Source organism: Pipra filicauda, unplaced genomic scaffold (assembly GCF_003945595.2).
Source record: "Pipra filicauda isolate LSUMZ 115617 unplaced genomic scaffold, ASM394559v2 scaffold10_size6260569_pilon, whole genome shotgun sequence".
NCBI classification, from domain to species: Eukaryota; Metazoa; Chordata; class Aves; order Passeriformes; family Pipridae; genus Pipra; species Pipra filicauda.
The window spans coordinates 3,917,031-3,939,070 of record NW_024103541.1 but is presented as its reverse complement, the minus strand read 5'-3'; the positions used below and the strand labels follow the sequence as shown (position 1 = coordinate 3,939,070).

Below are 22,040 nucleotides of genomic sequence, written 5' to 3'. Positions count from 1 at the left end.
TTCTTTGCATCCAGGTTCACTTCCCTGATGTCGAACGAGTGGAGTGGCTGAACAAGGTGAGGAGCTCTGAACTCCAGTTTGAGGCCACCTGCTTTGAGCTGCATCCCAATGCAAACTCTGTGGGACAAGTCTGAGAAAGTTGTCAAGTCACTACAATACAGCTCAATCCCATCAGTATCTGTACTGAAATATAGAGCCACTTAACTATAGAGTTGCCACTGAGGTTTTGGTGAGAGCCACTGTGAGCCTGGTTGATACAGGTTTGATGAATTTCACAACAACACTTCATTCTGAGATTAAAAAATGAAAGCGAGTGTGTGAATGTGTGTGTGCACGTAGATATGTATATACATATGTGTGTATGTATTATTATTTTAGCAAAAGTATTGATATCTCCTCTTACCAGAGGACAGCTCTAAGGCATATGCTCCCATCAGCAGGTGTAGTTAACCTCTCACTGGAACTGAAAACTTGGTGGAATTCAAAGCAAAACAGCCGAACTTGAAAATTAGGAGCCAGTGACTACCTTTTTTTATTTTTTTTTTAACAAACTTTATTTTTTATGTAAAAGCTCATCTCGCTCCTCTCTCAATAAACCCAACTCCAGGGAACTCTGGGACACTTTAGAGTAATTAGGGACTGTTGTGCTCTAGAGACTTAACCCTGGGCCTTGTTGGCTCCCGTGGTTAGAAGCAATCCATAGACCGTATGGTGCTGATAACTCACCATTCATTCCTGAAACAAATTCCTGTTCTGAGGAACTGGGATGGATCCTTCCATAAGGATGATGTAAGTGCACAAATGTGACTTGGTATTTTAAAAGGACTGATATTAATAGCCAGGTGTTCTGTAATGGGTGTGTCTGTTTCTCAACAGAAGGTATCTTATGTAAGGAATCTTTAGTGTGTTTCTGCTTTTGCTGTTCTCTAGGTCCTTGTCCAGGCTTGGCCATACTTTGGAACAATCATGGAAAAAACATTTAAAGAAGTTCTTGAACCGAAAATCAGAGCAAAGAATGTACATCTGAAAACATGCACGTTTACCAAGATCCACTTTGGTGAGAAGGTAGTGTAAGTCCTTTTAATGTTTGTGGTTCACTCTTTTCTGAAAGGTTCGGGTGCAAGGGAAGCCTGATGTTCAGCTCTTTAATAGCTTTGTTCCCTCCCCGTGTTGACTTGAGCATCTTCACTGTGAAGGAGAGATCGTACAGGAGAGACACACGTCTATTCCCACACGGTGTCAGCATCCTAGGACTGGAGATAGAAAGAAAAGGGCCATATCTATATTTCTTTCTGTCACACCCTTGCAACAGGAGTTTTCAGTGCTTCCTAATGCTTGCAACATGGGCTACTTGCAACCAGCCCTGTGTTTGAGGACTGCCAAGGCTGTTCCCTCTTTAAGGGAAAAAAACTAATGTGGTTTACTCATGCTTTACGTGCCATTTTGCAAAGTCTTTAATGAATGCTTCTGTACTCAAATTGATCAAAGTGAACAGGACTTTTCACTTGGGCTTGATAGATATTAACTGTGTCATATCTTGTTTGTCTTTATTTCAGTGCCCTAGAATCAATGGAATAAAAGCCTATACCAAAGAAATTGGTAGAAGACAAGTTACCCTGGACCTGCAGATATGGTAACATTGCATCATTGATTGTGTAGATGGTTTTTAACTCGTTGCCCATTTCACACCTGTGTGTCATGCTGGACTGGATATGTGGTCCACTAAGATCAGCATGAAGAGGTCCTTATCTTATATTAACCTAGAGTGATATGAGATAGTCTGCCCTCAGCTAGATGTCCTCAATACTTACAGAGGTGAAAGGCTGTGCATCAGCCTCTCAGTCAGAAAGCACCTGCACAGGTTTAGGTTTACCTGCTCTGGCCCATCACTGCTGCCATGGGTGTTAGAGTGTGTCCCTTGGCTTTGCAATTGATGGCAGTAAGAACCCAAGTTTTGGAACTGTATTGCCTGTTCTGAAAGCTCTCAGGTATAGAGGTGCTTGGTCTGTCTTGCCCACTATGGTTTCTCATTAATCCTGCCTCTCCAGTTCTTCCAGAACTACTTGCACTATTTATTTTTTAATTCCTTCCTCTGGTTTAATCTTCTGGTTTTACTCACCATTTGTTCTATGTGCCACCCAACACATTTGCTTTTTTGATTACAGCTGTTCTCTGAGCAGAAAACTGCCTCTAGCTCTATCAACAGCAACAACAACAAAATTAGATAAAACATTTAATACCTCCCAGGCTGTTTTGAATGAGTTTGTGTGTTTTGTTAACATCAGAGCCATCGCAGAGCTAAACTCTCTCCTGGTTTAGCCTGGAGAATGGAATTATGGGAAGAATTACCAAATGAATGCTGCTGTAGCTCTCTTAAGTTTAGTGGGCGATTGAGCTGCCTAATTTTAAATGGCTTTTCATGGTAGTGCCAGGAAAAAAGTGTGAAATTATGGAGTGTTTTGGCAGCAGCACAGAGGTCCTCAGAACTGTGCCTGCTGCTTAATGTGGCAGTGGCATGGCAGCATCCCCGGCCCTGGCAGAGCACCATCGCTCCCTGTAAAACACGATTGATTTTCAGCCAGGTGTTGTGCTTCAATACTGGGAGCAAAGTACTTTTTGTAATAGCCAGGTCACTGTTAGGGCCTTTGGCAAATCATTCATGCTTTCCGTGTTGAGACTGAGATCTGATACCTTTTAGGCTCTGCAGAACATTGCTGTTCTCTGCTAAACTGCTTCTCCAGGCTGCTTCTCCGACATAATAATTTTCACTGTCTTTTTAACAATCCTCTGCAGAGGGATTCCCCCACCCCACATTCCTGTCCCTTTGGCAGACCCATCAGCATCTCCAGACTGGCCTTCTGTTCCTCATACTGATGATAACCTGACCTGAACTGTTGTCTGATAACCCAGATGTTTTCTGTATTCACACAGCAGTGTGCAGTCTACCTTGTCTCTCTGATGGGGGTCTCTTCTCCAGGGCTATGTTAAGGCCCCAGCTTCACTTGTGTTAATACATCAACATCAGTTTCTGCAGCTAAGCTGAGTTGTGCGTTGTGCAGTGTCCACAGGAGGTAGTGTGTTAGTTCAGAAACATGAAGCAAATCAATGAGCAGTAGTATTATTTACCTGTCTTTTCCCAGATTACCAAAGGAACAGGGTTTTTTCTGCTACTTAGAGGAGATGGAGTTGAGCTGCCCCAGTGTGAGGCTGCTGCCCTTCACACTCTCAGTCACTGTGTGATGGTGAGGTTTAAATGACTATCTGTCTACAGAGCTGCATTCTGGCATCACAGCTCTGGAGGATAGTGATGTGCTGTTGGTGCCTGTGTGGTGCACTGTGCAGTGCTGGCAGCACAGTGACCTCCCTCTCTGGGGTTAGGTTTCAGAGAAGTGTAGCTGTGTTGCAGTGGACATTAAAGGATTAACGTGTCTGCATGTTATAAACATGACTCCTTTGCCTTGGTGCTTGCTAGCTGTAATTTGTGGGAGTTCCCTCGCTGGTGAACCCACGTGAGTGTGACCTTTGGCTGGGTCACCACTGCATGCAGCACTGACCAGGGCAGCTGCAGCAGGGAAGGCTGAGCAGCTACTTCACACAGGGTGCTGTTACCCTGGTGTTCAGCTGCCTTGGCAGCAGCTCTGCCCCACTCCAGTGCTGAGTTACCCTTTGTGTTAGGCAGTGTCTTGCATCCAGAAATCCCAGCATACTCTGAAAATGCATTTTGCTTTCAGTCTCACAGCAGTACAGGAGGAGGGATTTTTTTTCCTCTAGTTTTATCAAGGAGGTAACTAGTTGCTGAAGCCCAGACTTTTTGACTTAACATGGGGAAAACACAGAAAAAGGGCAGGACTAGAAAAAGCCTTTCCTTCTTAGCCTTCCTTTGTGGTTGGTATGGAAACATTTGTGTAGTTTTAGTAGCCACTTGTACATGTGGTTCACCAAGGGCTTTGTTTAATCTGTGCTTCTGACCTCCACAACCTGATGCAGCGCTGAATACTGGGGTTCAGTTCTGTGCCACGAGAAGAGGAACTTGCTTTCCTCTGTTTTAAATTTGCAGTGTGATATCACAAATTGAACCCTTTGCTTGGGAAGTGTGAAAAATAGCACTTAAAGGTCCCTTACTTGTATGGGCAGTAGCTATCAGCAGAGCCAGGGGTGCAGTAGGTCTGGTATTGCATGGAGTTACCAAAAGAACTCAAGAAGCTGCTTTAATTAAATCTGTTAACAACAGCTTACATGGTTGTACATCAGGAATGGTTATGTAGAGGATCATCTTATTACAGTCTTGACTGTTCCACTTGAAAGGACTATACTTGAGTTTTTGGCAGGAAAACCAAGGCTCAGAGGTAATTACACAGAGGTGAGGCACACAGATCTTTTGGCAAAGGCAAGAAAGGAGGCTACAAGATTTCTTCCAAAAACTTTTTCTCGGTCCCTGAGATGATACACTCAATTGGTGTAAATTAAGTTATATAAATTTTGTCACAGCTTATAGGGCTGAACAGGAATGTTGTGGTAACCACTGCTTACCCACAGGTCTTTGTACAAAAGTTGGTCATTTAACTGTGTGAAGGTCCTGGTGTCTGTATTCTGTACATGTACCTGTTTTTCAGTGCAAATATACATGATCTACAGCTTTCATGTAACATATAAGAAAGTATTAGAGTTCTTGCAGTGACTAAATGAAATATGAGATCCCTGCCGGACTGGGATTTGAAATCCCCAAATCTGAAATATGAGATCCCAGCTGGAAATAAACTGGCAATACTCTGGGATCTCCAAACAATTTGCCCTAGATGTAAATCATAAATCTGGTGTCCCCTGAGCGTAGGGAGCTGACAGTTGCATTCTCCAAATAAATTGATGTCAGAGTATTCCAGAAATGTTCTCAAAACTGCATTTTCCAAAATGAGAATTTTGCAAGTGCAACCACTTGACTTCCTACAGCTAGCTCTTCTTTTCACTTTCTGCAGTTGTCTGAGCTGCTGCATAGCCATATAATCATTGGATATAATCATGGAGTTTCAAAGTATTTGAAGGCACTACTACCCTCCTGAAAATATCTTGAAATACAGTTTCTTCCTATATCATTAATATGATTTTACTTATAATCATTTTCCATGGAAAATGTGCTGAATTTTCTTTTCCATCCTCTTCTGTGGCATTTACAGCACATGAGAAGTCATAGAAGAATAGTGTAATAATTAATATGTATAAAAATGTATTAATTGCAATTTATTCTCTCTGGACTTCTAACTGGCAAGTTTTCAAAGCTGTAAAGATAGTCTGCCTGGAGAAAGAAGTCAAAAGAAGTGTGCAACAATATTTTGAGCTTTAGTGGAGTTTGGGCTGAGTAAGTTTGTAGGCTCTTACAGGAAAATAAAAGCTTTATGAAAACAGGTCAGTCTTGAGCAGAAAAGGAGCCTGACTGGATAGGGAAAGAGGAAAGGTAGAGATGGTTTGTGTTTTCTCATACCCTGTGTTACCTGGTCACATTTTCTTGTCTCTCTTATTTGTGTAATACTGCATGTTCATCTCCCAAGTACAAAGCACTTGAGAATGCTGGCCCAAAGGGGATTTTAGCGTGGGGGGCCATGAGGATGTGTGGCCCATGAGCAGTTGTCTTATTGCACTTTCCTTTTCTAAAGGGATGTACAGACATCCAAGTTAGTTCAACTTGTTAGCATGTGCTCTTGTAGCAACCCTGCCTTCAGCCAGTGGATTGCCATTGGATCATAAACACCAGGACCAGCTTTTCCACCCAAATACAGAAGAGATACAGATGCGTGCAGCTGCTCATCCACAGCTCAGGCATATCTGCATCACCTTGTGCAGCAGGTGATTTAGGGGAGAAATGGGTGGTTATTCCACTCTTCACAGGTGGGTAAAGCAGGTCCTGTGGAGGGTGGAGGGCCTTGACCCTACACACTTTGAAGTGTCAGGACTTGAGTTTGGGTCAGGTGTGCTCTCTCTGGGGGAGGACAGCAGAGAGCTCAACAAGGATACACTGAGCAGAGAAGCAGATGGAAGGACAAACAGCTGGGACTGGAAATGAGGAATAAAACTAATTAAAAGAGTGCATCCTTCCTACTAAGCACCCTGGTGTAGGAGTGATGCCTGTATGAGGCCAATTTAAGAATAATTAAAGACTCTGTTAAGACTTCTCCAACACGTAGACTCTAAAACATGGTGGCAGCTATTGGAGTGTTACTGGAGAAAAGAGACATCTAGGACTGGGTAGGAAGAGTTTTTGACTGTGTGGAAAAGCATAAACACTGTAAATTAAAACACCACAGCTCTTACTTGTTGTGTCGGACACTGGCAACAGCTGAATTAAATCCTCTTGGATTAATTACTGCAAATTGAGGGACTCATTTTGGCTCCTCATTTAGAATTTTATTGTAACAATGCTCTATTAGCACCCACTGTAATGAGCTAAAAGATAATGTCAAAATTGTAGAAGTTAACAAATGTAAAATAAGTTTAATTATGTGACTAGCTTTTAAGAAAGATTGTGTTAATTTTGGCATGGCTTGTGAGGTCGGTTATTTAAGAAATGAGAATGCTCTAACATTTAAGGCTTTAATCTCTGTGTTAGGTGCTCTTAAAATTCTGTTAAGTGACTATCTGTAAACAAATATACAAAGAACTTTGCTTGCAAAAATGAGGACAAATTCACATGGTTGCACATTCTTGGCAGGGTTTTTTTGGGTGGGAGGGAATCTGTCTATGTGCAAATTACAACATGAATTTGTGGCAACTGCAGCACTATTTACCTGTATAGATGTGGTCAGAGCAGAAATCTTTTCCTTTGATTATGGGGTGAAATTATGCATGCAGGAGGCAAGCACAGCACATTCACTCTACTGCTGTACCTTTACACCCTGCTTTACCTGAGAGTGTTTGTGTGTCTGCAGCCAGAGCTATTTCTCAGGGGGCTGAAAGGGAATTTGGTAGCTCCCTTCAATTGTTTTCTGCCAGAGGCATCAACAGCTCTGCTATGTTCTTCTCCCTGGGGAGTGGCTATCAGTTTCTGCATAAGGTGATGTTTGTACTTTTATTAAAGTCTCTGGTGGTTTCCCAATTGCCAAAATACCACATTCAGCATTTGCTTTATTTAAAGCCTGATGTTCTCCATGGCAACTGACCAAAATCTGATCTAAGTCATTGTCTTTGAATTCAGCCTCAAGGAAACCAGGTTATTTTTAGTGATAAATTTGTCCTTCGGGTGGATTTTTGGGTTGTGGGTGAGGGTGATCTATGGGCTTTTTGGGTGTGGGCAAGGTGGGAACCCCATAAGTAATAGGAGGACGGCTCTGCACCTGGGAGCTGGGTCACCAGGTTGTCGGGCCTTTGGCAGAGAAGAGAGCAAGTAGGCAATTGCTTTTGAATGAGCTTGTTGATCCCCTCCTTGCAGCGAGCTCACCTCAGCCAACACCAGCCTTAAGAACAGAAAAGTAACCGTGAAATACAGATGTTACTTTGATATTTTATAGGTAGATCAATATCCCAGCTGACTGCAGGGATTCTCTTGTGCAGATCTGACCCTTGTTTAACTTTCCCTTTTCAGTCACTTGAAAATCCATCTCTGCCTGGGGGGTTATGTTGTCAGTCCTTAAACTGATTTCATTTATACTCCGTACAGCCCCGAATTTCTCATGGAACTATTGCAAACTGTGGAATAATGTGATAATTTTCTTTCAGTTACATAGGAGACTGCGAGATTCACATGGACATATCGAAATTTAATCTTGGCGTGAAAGGTGTCCAGGTGCGTGCTGTGCTGTGCTGACGTTTTCTGTTCAAGGCTGTGTGAGGCAGGAGGCAGCACATCCCAGTGGGGAGGTCATGACACTTAACTGGGAAATCACCAGCTATTCAGCTTGGAACTACTGGCTTTATCTCCTTGTGTTTTGGCTGGGGAAATGGTGCCTTCCATGGAAAGCACCTAAATACCACTTTTAAGCTTTGTAGTGTGACTCTTAAACAGGGTCAGTGCCAGAGCATCGAGTCTGTGTGGGGCAGCTTCTGCCACTGGAGTTCAGAGGAGCTGTGTGTTGGTGGAGAACTTCAGAAGAACCAGGACATTCATAAACTGGTGTAGATGAAACCAACAACCTGTTCTTACAGTGTTGAAAGCTAATAGGCAGAGCACTCCATTGTATGGCAGGATTGCAGAGAGACTCCACAAACATAGCAAGTATTTCCTGGTATCAGTAGCAGTGGTTTGGCGGGAGGAGGTTGTTGTTATTAAATTCTTAATAGAATTGGCTTCAAGCAGGATTTTTAAAATTAACTCCATCAGTGAAAAGCTCACAATTTTGAAACCACATCCTGAGAATACCTTAACACTCAGCTTTCCTTGGTCTGTTCTGTTTGCAGTTGTATGGGACATTGCGGGTGATCCTGGAACCTCTTCTAACTGATGCACCTTTTGTGGGAGCAGTGACCTTGTTTTTTATGCAGAAACCGGTGAGTCAGTCGTGGTGCAGGTGCTTGAATAACAAATGCCTGATTGTTCAGTGCTCCTTTTGAACTCTAGGAGGACATGAATGAATTTGCCCTAAATTTTTGTAATAGTGCTTAAAAAGTTACTTGCTTCACTCTAAGAATGGGAGTGCTGTCACTCTTCTTCTAGTGACAGCACAGTTTCCTAGGCCTTTGCTGTAAGGTTCCTGGCTGGTGGATATTTCCATTCGTATATTTTAAATGCCATCATCTTGCAGACCATTCAACCATGGTTGACTTTTGAAAGCTCTCCTGTTTAAGGTCATGTGCCTTGTAGTGAATTGTAGTTTAATAAATATGAGAAACCTTTTAGTCTTGTAAGGACCAGTTAGTTATCTTATGGCACGCAGCTTTGCTTGTGGGTTATGCTTTGCTTGAGTTCATGGGAGTCATATATTTTTGATCTTGGATGAGGTGTTCTTGTGTTTAGATTTAGTAGCACTATTTTAGCACATGAAAAAAAAACCTTTTTGTTTATTGTAAGAGTAGGGATACAGACAACCCCCTGCCTCAGGGCATAGGCCAACCTCTAAGTGAAAGGATGAGGAAACAACTTCAAAGTCTAGGTAGAGTTGTTGAATTTCCTGCATGACCCCAGGGCATCTGCCAGTGGCCATTGCTAAGGGCTGAATGCAGTCTTTCCTTGTGCTTGCAGGTTAAGTCCCAGTGATATCCTCATTTCAGGATGGCAGATAAAATAGATAAGGGAATTGATACCAGCTGTTGGTTTTAATGTACAGTTGCAATCAATTACAGGTGCTGATTTTCCTTTCTTTAAACAGCTGGCTTTGTTTTAGAATAATTTCCCCTTTAAATTCTACATTTGTTTTGAAATAAATTTTAATAGTCCTGTATATGTTTTTTCCCTGCTCTTGTTGTAGCATTTGGAAATCAACTGGGCAGGCATGAGCAACCTCCTGGATGTCCCAGGGATTAAGTGAGTGTCTACTTTGCTTCGCTTTGTTCATATTCAAAAGCCTTTAGAAGTTGGGTCTTCAGTAATCATCAAAGCTGTTCTCAAGAACGTTGTGTAGAAGGTTGTGTTGTGTGCTGGTTACTCATCCCATAGTATGTGGCTGTGGAGTTTGCAAAACCTGAGGAGGGTGCTTTTTACATTCTGTCAAAATTGCTTCAATTGCTTCACTGAATTTAGGATGGAAGTAGTAAATCCGTCAAACAACAATGATTTAATTTGAGAAATAACTGCAGTCCCTCTGACAAACTGAAATACAATCCATGATAAAGAAAACCGCACCAGATTTATAAGGAGAAATGTTCTCTTTTCATGTAATCTGCTCACCCTTTAGGTTATTCAGAAAATGTAGCTCTTCCCCAATGCTTCCTGGGTTGGTGTTGCATATAAAACTTGCACATCAAGGATGAAAATCTTAGTGGTTTTCAGTACTGTAAGTTTCAAACTGTTTCACCAGATTGGGGATTAACTTTGTCTTTGTTCCTTAGTGTAAGGAGAAAATTCTGTTACATAAGATCAAAATATATTTGATTACTCAGCCTTTGCCTTTCTCCCTTCCAATGCAAATGCAGACATTTCTGTTCCCCAGTGTTCTTCTGCAGCTCATGGCTTTCAGACTCACGGGAAGTGTCTTATTTAGGTGCCAGTTTATGCATTAAAGGGCCTCTGAAGACTTTTGATGTTGAGTGAGAGGAAGCTTTCTTTTTCTCTTAATGTGAGGCCAGAGTGGCCTTTTGCCCTGAAGTTTGGCCTGAGAGCTCCAGATTTTATCAGAGGAATTAATCTGTTCTCTTCTAACTTAGTTTCCCTAATCCTTGCAGGGAGAAATTATGTAGGTGTTCCAACCTACAGCCTCTCATATAATTAAGTGCAAATTTAGTGTCCTAAATTTTCACTCCCTGGTTCTCTCACAGGGATTTGAACACAGAAATCTTTGCTTGTCATGAGCACTGCAATGAGAGCTGGGAGCAAAACTTGCCTGACCATGAAGGGACTGAAGTACAGGTTTAACAAGAGCCCTCCCTTTCAAATGGATTGGGTTTACTTAAGAGAGCAAAGAAACTGGATGCAGTTGTCTGTCCTCATGTACAAGCTGTGTTTAGTTGGGTGCACCCTGAAGACCCAAGAGAAAGGACAATTCTGTGACATTCCTGTAGGGTTTTTTTTTACAGGAAAGCCAACAGCCTGACCAAGGCTCATGGTTTAACATTTGGAGTAGGAAACTACTTTCCATATGTGTGAATCCAGCCTCCTCTGTGGATTGTGGCACTTCTGTTACACAGTCTTTCTCTGATAAGCTGCCTTATAAGCACTAGATTTATCAAGAAGATGAAAGTATTTCAGATACTTGATGCTCTTGGGTTTTCCTCTTAATATTGTCTTTTGTTCATGACAATTTGTAGTGAGATGTTGAAATCCTCTTATTAATCACGTGGAGAGTACTGGATATCTATGATTAGCCACATATTTCTTGCTCAGGAAAAATAGTTCAAATTAGTTTTCCCTGCCATACAAAGACAGCAATTGTAAAGAAAAGATTTAAAACAAAAAGCTAAAAATGTGTAAGTTGTAATTAGGCTGGAAGATTGCCTGAACTCCAAGACAGTACCCTCAATTCAGCCAATGTGATCTCCAATTACTTAAACCAAGATTTTCCCTCTTAGCACAAAATTTTCCAAGATACAGAATTTTATCTTTTGCTTGGTCTTCTATTAAACTAAATGAGCTTGGGACTTTTGTCTTTTTGGGGATTGGTGGGGTTTTGTTTGGTTTTTTGTTTGTTTGTTTGGGGTTTTTTGTTTTGGTTTGGTTTTTTTTACGTGGCTGGCTTCTCCTTCTATTTTACAGTAAGGTGTCAGCATGCGACCAAGAGCAGGCAGCAGTGTGCACTAAGGCCATGTTCCAAGTCTTAAAAACAAACTACCTCGAGGCCTCAAGTCCCCTGGGAAATGGGTGAAACCTCCTGATTCCCTCCTCATGTTGCCCGTCCCAGAAGGCACATGAGTTTGCCTTGTTTGGGTGTGTGCATGATGTCACACAGTCGAAGCTCCCATTCATCATTTACAACCTGCTACAGCCAAATTCAGTCCAGCAGTAGGGGTGCTCCTTAATGCAAACTTGCATCACTAAATTGAAGTTGAATGGCCACTCTGCAACTCTTTTTATAGAATCATTTAGATTGGAAAAGACTTTTAAAGATCATCAAGTCCAACTATTAACCTAACACTGCCAAGCCCACCACTAAACCATGTGCCTAAGCACTGCTTTTACAGGTCTTTTAAACATTTCCAGGGATGGTGACTCAACCATTTACCTGGATGGCCTGTTCTAATGCTTGACACCCTTTAGGGGATTGTGGGCAGCATCACTCACTTTGCAGTGCCCAGTTTCTTTTGCTGTGCCTCATTCTTTCGCTCTAACCGAGTTGTGATTGATTGTAGAAACTGAGGTTGCTTTTTTCCCCCACCTGCAGTGTAATGTCAGACTCCTTAATTCAAGACTTCATTGCTGCACGGCTGGTTCTGCCGAACAGGATCACAGTGCCTCTGAGAAAGAACATGAACATTGCCCACTTGAGGTTCCCTATCCCCCAGGTGAGTTGTTTTTCAGTGAGAGTGTTTATCTTCCTGCGTGTGCATTTGGCACCACATGGGTGCTTGCAAGCTTAGTGACTTAGGATCCTGCATCAGCTCTTTTAACCTGAATTATGGGCTTTTTGTAGGTGATAGTTCAGAAATATGAACTATCCAACATCTACTGATATAATTTGGGAGGGGGGGACATGGACACTCGGGGTTCCTACCCTTTCTATATGGCATAAGGAGTCTCTTTAGACTCTGAACTCATTTACCAATTAAACCTTTAGTCTCTAACTGAAGATCTGTGATATACTCAAATGAGAGGATAAATACATGAGCAATGAATGTCCAGCTATTTAAGATTTTTACTGGTGCTCTGAAAGGGTGTAAATAGGGAACTTGGAGGGTGACATCTCTTTGTTACAGAAAAAAAATGGGAAAAAAACCCAAGAACAAATCTCCTAAATACTTGACATATCCACGTCTTCAGTCTCCTTCATCCATCCAATACCTAATAATCTTATTAATGAGGATAAATATAAATGAGTGACAAAAGGATGCTCCCTATTGCAAATGCGCATCAGCAAACTGAAGTTGAATGGCCACTGTGCAATAAAATAAGTCCCTGGCAATGGGTGCTTAGTTCCTTCTTCAGTCACTGGGAATTGATCCTTACACTTGATTTGACTGTGGCAATAATGCTGTGTGCATATATATGCTTCTGATTTAAAAATAAATTGAATATTATTTCCTGCACAGTTATCTAGATTGCTTTGTGCATCTGCTTAAGGGTTTTTTCCCCTCTAGGTAAGTGGTGGGAAAAGTGTTTTAATACAGCTGTCACTGGAAATGTACTGCGTCAAACTATGTGTCTTTGCAGAACTGTCACAGTGACTGCCCTTGCTGCCTGAAATAACTAATTTTAGGAGGCAGCATATTATAATTATCCAAAGATTGCATTTTCATGACCAGTTCTGTATCTTATTTTATTCAGGGGGTAATAAGGGTTCATCTGCTAGAAGCTGAAAACCTTGTCCAGAAAGACAGTTTCCTTGGTGCAATCAGGGGGAAGTCCGATCCGTACGCTCTCCTTCGCGTTGGCACGGTGCAGCATCGAAGCAAGACAGTTTCCCGAGATCTTAATCCCATTTGGAACGAGACATTTGAGGTACTGAATCTTTTGATCTCTCCATCTGTAGGATGCGTAGCTATTTACATCCCTGTGCTTGGAGGACCTTCTCTTACCTGACTGCACTGGAGCAGGTGGACTTCCTTGTTACTCGGTTGAGGCATTTCTGTCCCTTAAACAAGTTCAGATTTACATTGTAAACTTGAAATGTCATTCAGGTTGATCTGATTTACATGTGTGGGTTTTTGGAGGAGGTGCAGAGCCCTGCTTTAAATATCAATCAGTGCAACCGTAGGCTGCTCTAGCATTGGTTTCTCTCCACTTATTAGGGATACCAGTTTGAGGAGTTTAACTTGTAGTTCAAAACCAAGCAAACTGAATTTGAAATATTTTCACCTATAATCAATTGTATTTGTTACGCAGTTAGCCACAGAAGAGCAGGGAATGTCCTTTGTGTGTTATACAGCTGTGAAATGTCATGTTCTTGTCCACAGCTTTTTGGTTTTAATCAATACCTCTCTCTCCTCCAGTTTGTTGTTCATGAAGTACCTGGTCAGGACCTAGAAGTGGACTTGTATGATGAAGATCCAGATAAAGATGACTTCATGGGCAGGTAAATTAGCATGACCTTTGCTCGGGGTCCAGTAGCCGCTGCTGTGGGACACCTGGATTATTTATATTGGCAATTTAATATTGTTGGAAGCCATTCCCTTTGCCCAGATATTGATACCAAGTTATTAGTTTGTAGTGCAAGTAACTTTGAGCAAGGTAGAGAGTGGCCCATGCTCCTAGAGGGAATCCTGTGAAGCCATTAGAAGTGATGGTTGCCACATGACTTGAGATTTAAGTTTTTCAAGGGAGAGATTTCAGAAGTGTAAGTGCATTCCGGTGCATTCCTCCACACAGGCAATGTGGAGAAGTTGTTGTTTGGAGCAGACTTGAGTGTGGGCTTTTTTGGTGGTGGTTTCTTTTCTCCCCAACAGCAGTATGCTATATGCCTCAATATACACTGAAATGTTTGCTTTTTGCCTTTCAGCTTGCTTATAGGCCTAGTGGATGTAATGAATGACAGAACTGTTGATGAGGTAAAGATCACAGCTTATTTCTAAATGTGTTGGTGGTGTATGCTTACATGTGCTCATTTGTGCTCCCCCTCTGCTACTGCAGTACTTCTGTGTGCTTAAAGCTACCTTGCACACTTGCACAGTGGTCTTTTCACAAAAAGAAAATACCTTCACTCAGAAAACTTACAAAGTAGCCATTACAATAATTTTTACGGCCAAGCTGGTAACCCCAGACAGCCGTGAAGTTACACTGAGCCAGCAGTGGGGTATCTTGTGTTTGTATCTTGTGTCCCATATGTACCAAACATTTTGTACAAGGCTGCAGATAAGGTTTGGTGAAGCAGTCTGATTGCTGAGGGGAGAAATGATCTGATCTTATGGTCGTTCATCCTGCAACCCAGCACTCTGCAGACAATGTCAGGGTGCCTGTCTTGTGCTGCTGCTGGTTGGAAATATCCATGCACTTTGCCTGTATATGGGTATCTTATTTCCATTTTTTTCTGGCTTGTATTTGTAAGTAGATGGATGTGCTACAGTTTATGTGTCAAAAGTGCAAGTTAAAATGCTCAGAGTACAACTCATGTAGTCTAATGCACATAAGTCTCAGAGACTGCCACACACATATAAAAATTATTCTGCCTCACAGTTCTCAAGTTACCCTTTGTTGTCTCCGTTTAGTGGTTTCCCTTAAGTAAGACAACAAGCGGACACTTGCATTTAAAACTGGAGTGGCTTTCACTACTAAATGACCAAGAAAAGCTACATGAGGTGAGTGTATTTGCTTGAAGGATTCAGGTACTCTGATCCCTGTCCAGTGATCAACAAAGGAGTGTGTAAAATTAGGACCCCCAGGGCAAATTCATGGGAGTTTATTTTTGTCTGGCAAAGTTCTGATGTGATTCCCTCCCTGCCACTCCTACAGAGGAAGGGCATTTGCTTGCCCCAGGTCCCTTGGTAATTCAGGAGTAACTGAAATCTGGCAGCTCCTTTTGCTTGAATTGGCAAACCTTTGTTTGACTCACTGCAAAATAGCTTCTCACAGGTCCTTTCTTTGACAGTTTTTCTCCTGCCTCTTCATCTAGGATCTGTGTAGTACCCCAGGCCCCTGAAATAACCTGTACTAGTCATAGACAAATACACAGAACTGGTGCTTGGTAGGGCAGTATTTCCAAATTGTTGCTTGTCCAGCAGAACTGCTTGGATAAAGCCCATCTCCCAGGGATGCTGTTTCTTCAAAACCAACCAAAACCGTTGAAGTTCCACTGAAGTGAATAAAATTGTTTCCAAGCTTTGTTCTGCTGATACTGGATTGATGTTGATATATGTGGTTGAGCATGTTTTCAGGTGTCTTGCTATGCTGGGGAACCCAACCAGTTCTGCACTGAGGGATTGCTGAGCATTAAGGCCAGTGCATTGAAGAGACTTACACATCTTACTGGTCTGCTTAGAACTGTCACACTGTATTGGCTTCTGCTCTTCTAAATTGCAAGTTTTAGGAGAAAAGCAGAGAGCTGCTTAGCCTTCAGAAACTGCCCTTCGAATTTTGTTATATTTTACATTGTCCTTGGTGAGTGATCACATCTACTTTGTGTTTTGTTTTGGCTTATCTTTCCTGGCCTTTGCAGGATAAGAAGGGTCTGTCTACAGCAATTCTGATAGTCTACTTGGACAGTGCCTTCAACCTTCCAGTAAGTACAAACCACATGCAACAGCCTTCACTCCTAACCTTCTCTTTTTAAGACCACAAACTAATTATTTTAAATACTCTTTCACTAATTCAGAAAAACCACTTTGAATATTCGAATGGTGAATGTGGAGCAAAGAAGATCAAAAATAACAAGTACCTCAAGGTAAGATTTATATTTTCCTCCCATGCTTGCAAAACAATGTTCTGGATTATGGGGCATTGTAGTAACTGAAACTGCCTGTGGTTCAAGAGAAATAACCTCTCCACTGCCAGAATCTAAGTGACCAGGGGTTCAAAATATTCATTGAAAGGCCACCCCTGCCCCAGTAAAAGTCTAGGAGATCCAAGTGAGAATGCAACACAGAAATTTTTGATTGTGCCTGTGGTTGTTTATACTTTTATGCTTTGGACAGAGAGTCTGCAGACATCAGATTAGGTCATGATAACCTTTCTGCTGTTGCAGAGATTCTTCCCATGCTGAGCTGTTCCAGCTTGACATTGGGGTGGGAGGAATATGCTTGTTTGTGGTAACCTTCCTGTTCACTGGAGACCTGACCACCAAATTCCTCCCCCCTTGGTTTTAGAGGGATTCAGAAGCCTCTGTCATTCCTGCCTCCTCTCTCGTAGCTTCTATTTACTTTCCCCCCAAAATACTATATTTTGCTACTGTGATGTAAATGGTGGGTATAGGGAAGAATGTCTTTCTCCCTTTTTTCTTGAACAAGTTACACACAGTCACAGCTCTGAGCTATGGATAAAGCTTCCCATTCTGTCCAAGTAGCTCCTCTCCTAAGTACCATCTTTACCACTGAGTTACTAGCACTTAATTCTGAACCTAATTGTGAGTGCTTTGTATGCAGTGTTGTGCCAAGACCAGTTCCTCAGCTTTGACTTCTGTAGCATTAGTGCAGAGAAGCACAGTACAAGAGGTTCAGTATTGTTACTTCTGGAAAGGAATTGTTACTTGATGCTAAAGACTTGCTTCTACCTGCAAGTCCTGAGCCTTGGAAACCAATTCTGAAAGTCCTGTTTCATTCAGGAATGATGAAGACTTTCCACTGAACCTTCAGCTCTCTTCTCTGTTTCCTCACAGCTTCTGACAATTTTTTAACTGCTCACCTATTGAAACCTAAGTACATAAAACTTTGGCTTAAATGTGTACTCTTGATGGTAAAGACTGTGCTGTGTTATGGCTGGAGGCTTTCCTGTGTACTACACCCTTCAGATGTCCTACATCTGAAAAATATGGTCAGCTTTCCAGCAACTCATTTCAAGTAACAGTAGTGGTGTGATATAGCTTTCTGTAAACGATAAATTTCTCTTTTTTTTTTCTGATTTCTTCTTTTTTCCTTGTATTAAATGACAGAAGATGGAACGAGAACCTTCCTCGTTTGTCCTGCTCACAGTTGGAAACAAGACTCAGAAGAGCAAGGTGACGCTGTTCTGTTTTGCTTTCCTTAAATACTCTATTTTATGGGTGACTATTTCCAAGTAGCTTTTAGGAAGGGAAGGACTTCTTGTGAAACTGATGTGAAGAGCTGTAGTTATGGTGATGGCTGCAGAGCCTGGGAGGTGGAGGTCAGTCAGCACATGGAACCACTGTATCACTGAGCTGTGGTGGTTAGTGGGTGTCTGATCAGCTGCTGTACAGATGTGTGGCTTTGTGCTCATTGCCATGGAGTCATACTGGTCAAGACACTCCAGTTCTATAAGGGCTGAAGAGGAAAAAAATGATAGGTCTCAAATCTGGCTCATGCTTTCTCAGAGCAGGGTGTCATTTGTTATCAACCTGGCCTTTGTTTCCCCATCAGAGCCTTTCCTGGCTGTGTATCACAGTTTTACTGATTTTTTTTCTTTTTTTTTTTTTTTTTACCTGTACCAGATGTATCTGGATCTCCTCCACTTCACTTTCAGTTCCTTTCTCATTATTTAAAAATTACTTTTGCCTGATGAGTACAAGCAACAGCTGAGCTCTGCCCTCCCAGTAGCTGCCGTGTTTGCTGTCCTGCAGCTGGATGCAGATGAGGGCAGCCCTATGTTCTTTTGGACACCCAACAAATAGGAATGAATCCTCTTGGCTACACATGGGCGTATAGGACTGACACCTATTTTCCTTTGTTTCTTCCACCTGCTTCACCCAGGAATTGGGTTCTGCTTGCATTTTTACCTTTTTCGGCTTTCCCTCTCCCTACCACATCATTTGCCTCTCCTAAGCTAGGTAAGACTTCCAGCCTTTCCCTGCTCCTTTCTCCTTGCAGCCAGCAGTCGTGGCCTGGCAGAGACAGCTGGTTTATGGAGCAGCCACAGTCCCCATGGGTGCTTTCCATGGTCTTTCATCCTTGAAGTGGATGGTACTGAAGCTGTGCCATCCTACTCTTCCCACAAGATCTACACCCCTGAAACTGCCCCTCTAGCTTTCCTACCCTTCCCTGTCAGCTCATTGTGGCTTTGGGAGCTGGCTCTGGGTGCCTGCAGGCTGGAAGCAGCACTCTGGCTCTCCCTGGGTGGAGAGGTGGGAGGGAGGGAGCGGTGCCTTGCTGCAGGTGAGGCAGGCTGCTGGTCCAGGCAGCGCTGGCTGGGGCAAACTGCAGCTCACCAGACTTGTTCTTTGGCATTTCCACATCCTGCAAAACTTGTTCTGGTTTTGCCAGAGACTTTGCTTCCGCACGCTTCTGACCTGGAATTTCCACTCTCTCCATACAGCTGGGGTGTAGCATCACTGGATAAAATTAAGAGGGTCACCGTGCCCCTCTCTGGTGATCAGTGTCATGCATTCTGTGCTGCTTACAGAACAAACTAATGTATGTGCCACAATCTTCTTGTTGCAGACCTGCAATTTCAGCAAAGATCCCACGTGGGGCCAGGCTTTCACCTTCTTTGTCCACAGTGCTCATTCCCAGTCACTCCATGTTGAGGTGAGAGAAAAGCCTTTCCTTGGAAGACCAACTGCACATCTGTAGGAAGAAACCTCTTTTATGGAGATCAGTGCTGGTGTTTTCTATGTGGAATTGTCTTGTTCTGGGTTCCTCCTACTTAAAAACAGAAGAAGGACCTGTTGTTGCATGGGTGATTCTCTGTTAGGTGATACTGGTATCTGCCTTTGTTCTAGGATCATGTAGTGTAATATCTGAGTTTAAAATGTGGGATATTTCTGGCTGCAAAATGCAAAGGAGTTTTTATATAGGTCGGTGTGTAGTAAAGACATCAATATTTTGCTGTCAGAAATTGCAGCCTTAATAATTCCCAACCACAGCCCTTCACCTCAGTGTTCTGGCTTGTTAAGCAGTTCTGTCTCTCACCAGCCCCTTCTAGGGCTAGTCAGTCAGATATTGTAGAATTGAACTTAGAAGGTGTATTGAAGTTAAATAGGCTAAACAGTTACCTAAAGAGCTTGTAAAGGTTTAGACCAGTTGCCATCCCAGCTGCCTGGGACATTGCTTCTCCCTGAAGCAAGTAGGGAAGGTCCAGTAAATCTCAGGGCCTGGTTTTTCTGCTGAGGCAGTTCCTTATCTGTGTAGTTAGGGATGGGATTTTTACTCCAAACACACTAATTTGTTACACCCCTGAAATACTGGTATCACCCATTTGGAAGTAACCACACTTGATATTATGTCCAGAAGTAAATAAGCTAATTTTGGTTTCTGTCTGAAATACCTTCTTGCTTTGCTTCCCAGTTTGCCAAACTTTTGTTTCCTTTTTTTTCCCCCCTCTAGATAAAAGACAAGGAGCGGGATAGTGCCCTGGGAACTTCAGTGGTATGTCTGTCCCACTTACTTAAGGACCCAAACATGACTCTGGATCAGAGATTCCAGCTGGACCATTCCAGTTCAGACAGCTTTATTCAGATGAAACTTGTGTTGCGGGTATGTTGTTCTTTCGTATATTCATTTGGCTTCCCTAGTGGAAGCATCCAATTCTAACCAGGCAAAAGAGATGAAAGATGACTGTGGAGAAAGGCAGCTTTTCTTCACAGATGAGTAGAAAGTAGAAGTGTGACAAGGTCTTTAAGTGTAATTAAGAGTGTATGGTGGAGCTGAGAAGTATCCATGAAGCTTCCTAATACTTATTGTAGAGACAAGGCTGAAAATCTTCTCCCAACAATAAAGAGTTAGTCTGAGAAAATCTAAGCTGGGGAAATCAAAGCTTCTCAAAAGTAAGAGACACTGATGCTTAGAAGTCATTTTCTCACTGTGCTCTGGATCAGTGCTTAGACAGTGTTAAATGTATATGCAGTAGGACAAGAGAAGAGAACACTACAGTGAATCCCACAGACTCCTTTCATCTCTAATGGCAGATTCCTGCTGTTACAATTTTGTGGTGAAATTTTCTCCTGGGTGGTAATGCTGGCATTCACCCCAGTGCTTTGGGAGCAGCACTCACTGCTCTCCCTTGTGATTTTTTAGGCACTGAATGTTGAAGAACCTGATCCAGAAAGAGTCAAGGCTGGTGTCAGTGCCTCAAAGCAAGGTCCCGTGCGTGTTATGGAAAAGGGTGGAAACCAGCAGAAGTCTGTCTCCCCACCAGAAGTCTCAAAAGTACCTCCTGTCAGCAAAGACTCTGCAGCACTTGAATCCCTGCCAAAAAGGGACAGTGGAGAAGACCTGGCCACTAAAGACTGTTCAGCAGCCCCTGTACCAAGTGAAAGAGTTGCAGCCCCTGATGGGGCAGAGCACAAGCAGAACCCAGAGCATCGCCCGCCGTCAGCGCTGCACAGCGGAGCGGCGGCAGTGCCCACGCTGCCGGTCGTGCAGGAGCTGAGGCTTGCACCCAGTGTCACTTCTCTGGGTTCTCTGCCTTCCTCTTGCTTTGAATTAAGTAGCAGCAATCTGGACATTCATAAGTAAGTGTTCTTCCAGCTGAATTGTTCTTCTCGTGGGAAAGTTTAGGTATTATAGGTCGCTGTTGCATAGAGGTGAATTCAAGGGCTGCTAAGTCGTTTGGTGTCTTGGTTCTCAACTCACAAAGAATTGACCTAAGTATTCCAGTCAGCAGCAAAGTAGATTACAGGGCAGTATCAGATCAGGTGTAAAGTGAAAGCAATACATCTCTGGCTTTCCTAAGAGATGCTGCACATATTGGCTTCATATTATTGAAGAACCTCTCTACACTCCTGGCTGCCATAACACTCATTTAGCAGCAGGATATTGGAAGTCTGAGCATCCCACTTCTGTAGTATCATAAACCCTTGATAAGTTTCTCTGGCTGCTTAAAGCTTTGAATGCTGTGTTTTAAGAGTGATGACGCTGTGAACAAAGTTTGTATGGATAGGTGTGCTTGTGTTTGTGTCCTTCCCACAGTGCTCAGTAGTCTGTTCTGTTAATCTCCCTCCTGGGGGGCAGAATGGACCTTGTAGAATCCTTAATGAACTGAAGTGTCAAAGAAGGTCCACCTCACTTAAAAGAGCATCAGAGTAATTATAAACCTGAATGTGAAACCCAGCTCCCGCTGTTCGGTCTTGTACTGCTGGACTGGCAGATTCTCTAGCTCTGAACAGGGCTTCATTTATAAACTATTTTTAAACCATTTTGAACAATGTTTTTTGGATTTGAAGCCACTTCAATAACATGCAGAATGAAATATAAAGAAGGTCCCATTTTGCATATACATACATTTTGCATATACGTACAGGACATTCTTGAGCGAGCTGTGTAACACACTAACCTCTACTTTGCTCCTCCTTCTACAGCAGGCCATGGAGGGGCTTTTTCGGCAGTTTGTACTGTGGGACTGAAATCAAGTTCGTGCAGAGAAGGCAGGGACGGTGCTAACGGGAATGTTGATTCTGTGGAACCTCTGTGGTCCAGCTGCTTCCTAGAAAGCAAACATTAGGATGCCAGGGAGAAGAATAGTGCCCTGAAAGTTGGTTTTAGTCTGCATTTGGTCTGTTCAATGGCTGTATTGAAAGGCTTTGACTGTGCCAATGTCTTGCAGTGGTACCGAAATGCCTCTGGGGGAGATCCAGCTGACAGTCCGTTATGCTTCCATACGGCAGAGCCTCGTCGTGCTGGTGAACGGCTGCAGGTAACACTGACAGTCACCGAAAGAGAGGGGCAGAGCTCTCTGGGCTTGTGTCAGTCATTCAGCAAAGCTGGAGTAGAAC

The 22,040-nt window shown here is 42.8% G+C and overlaps 1 protein-coding gene across 1 annotated transcript in view; it reads left to right on the top strand.

Annotated features, from left to right (window-relative positions):
• Positions 1-22,040, top strand: part of ESYT3 (extended synaptotagmin 3) — a 32,336-nt gene that overhangs the window by 6,111 nt on the left and 4,185 nt on the right. Inside the window, exons 2-19 of the mRNA XM_027723582.2 lie at positions 15-56; positions 931-1,065; positions 1,557-1,633; positions 7,705-7,771; positions 8,383-8,472; positions 9,390-9,445; positions 11,955-12,075; positions 13,055-13,228; positions 13,720-13,802; positions 14,226-14,274; positions 14,932-15,021; positions 15,879-15,941; positions 16,035-16,103; positions 17,307-17,372; positions 18,769-18,855; positions 19,654-19,803; positions 20,344-20,780; positions 21,872-21,961. Of these exons, the coding sequence (XP_027579383.1) occupies positions 15-56; positions 931-1,065; positions 1,557-1,633; positions 7,705-7,771; positions 8,383-8,472; positions 9,390-9,445; positions 11,955-12,075; positions 13,055-13,228; positions 13,720-13,802; positions 14,226-14,274; positions 14,932-15,021; positions 15,879-15,941; positions 16,035-16,103; positions 17,307-17,372; positions 18,769-18,855; positions 19,654-19,803; positions 20,344-20,780; positions 21,872-21,961 (1,946 nt within the window). The remainder of the gene's footprint in view (positions 1-14; positions 57-930; positions 1,066-1,556; positions 1,634-7,704; positions 7,772-8,382; positions 8,473-9,389; positions 9,446-11,954; positions 12,076-13,054; positions 13,229-13,719; positions 13,803-14,225; positions 14,275-14,931; positions 15,022-15,878; positions 15,942-16,034; positions 16,104-17,306; positions 17,373-18,768; positions 18,856-19,653; positions 19,804-20,343; positions 20,781-21,871; positions 21,962-22,040) is intronic.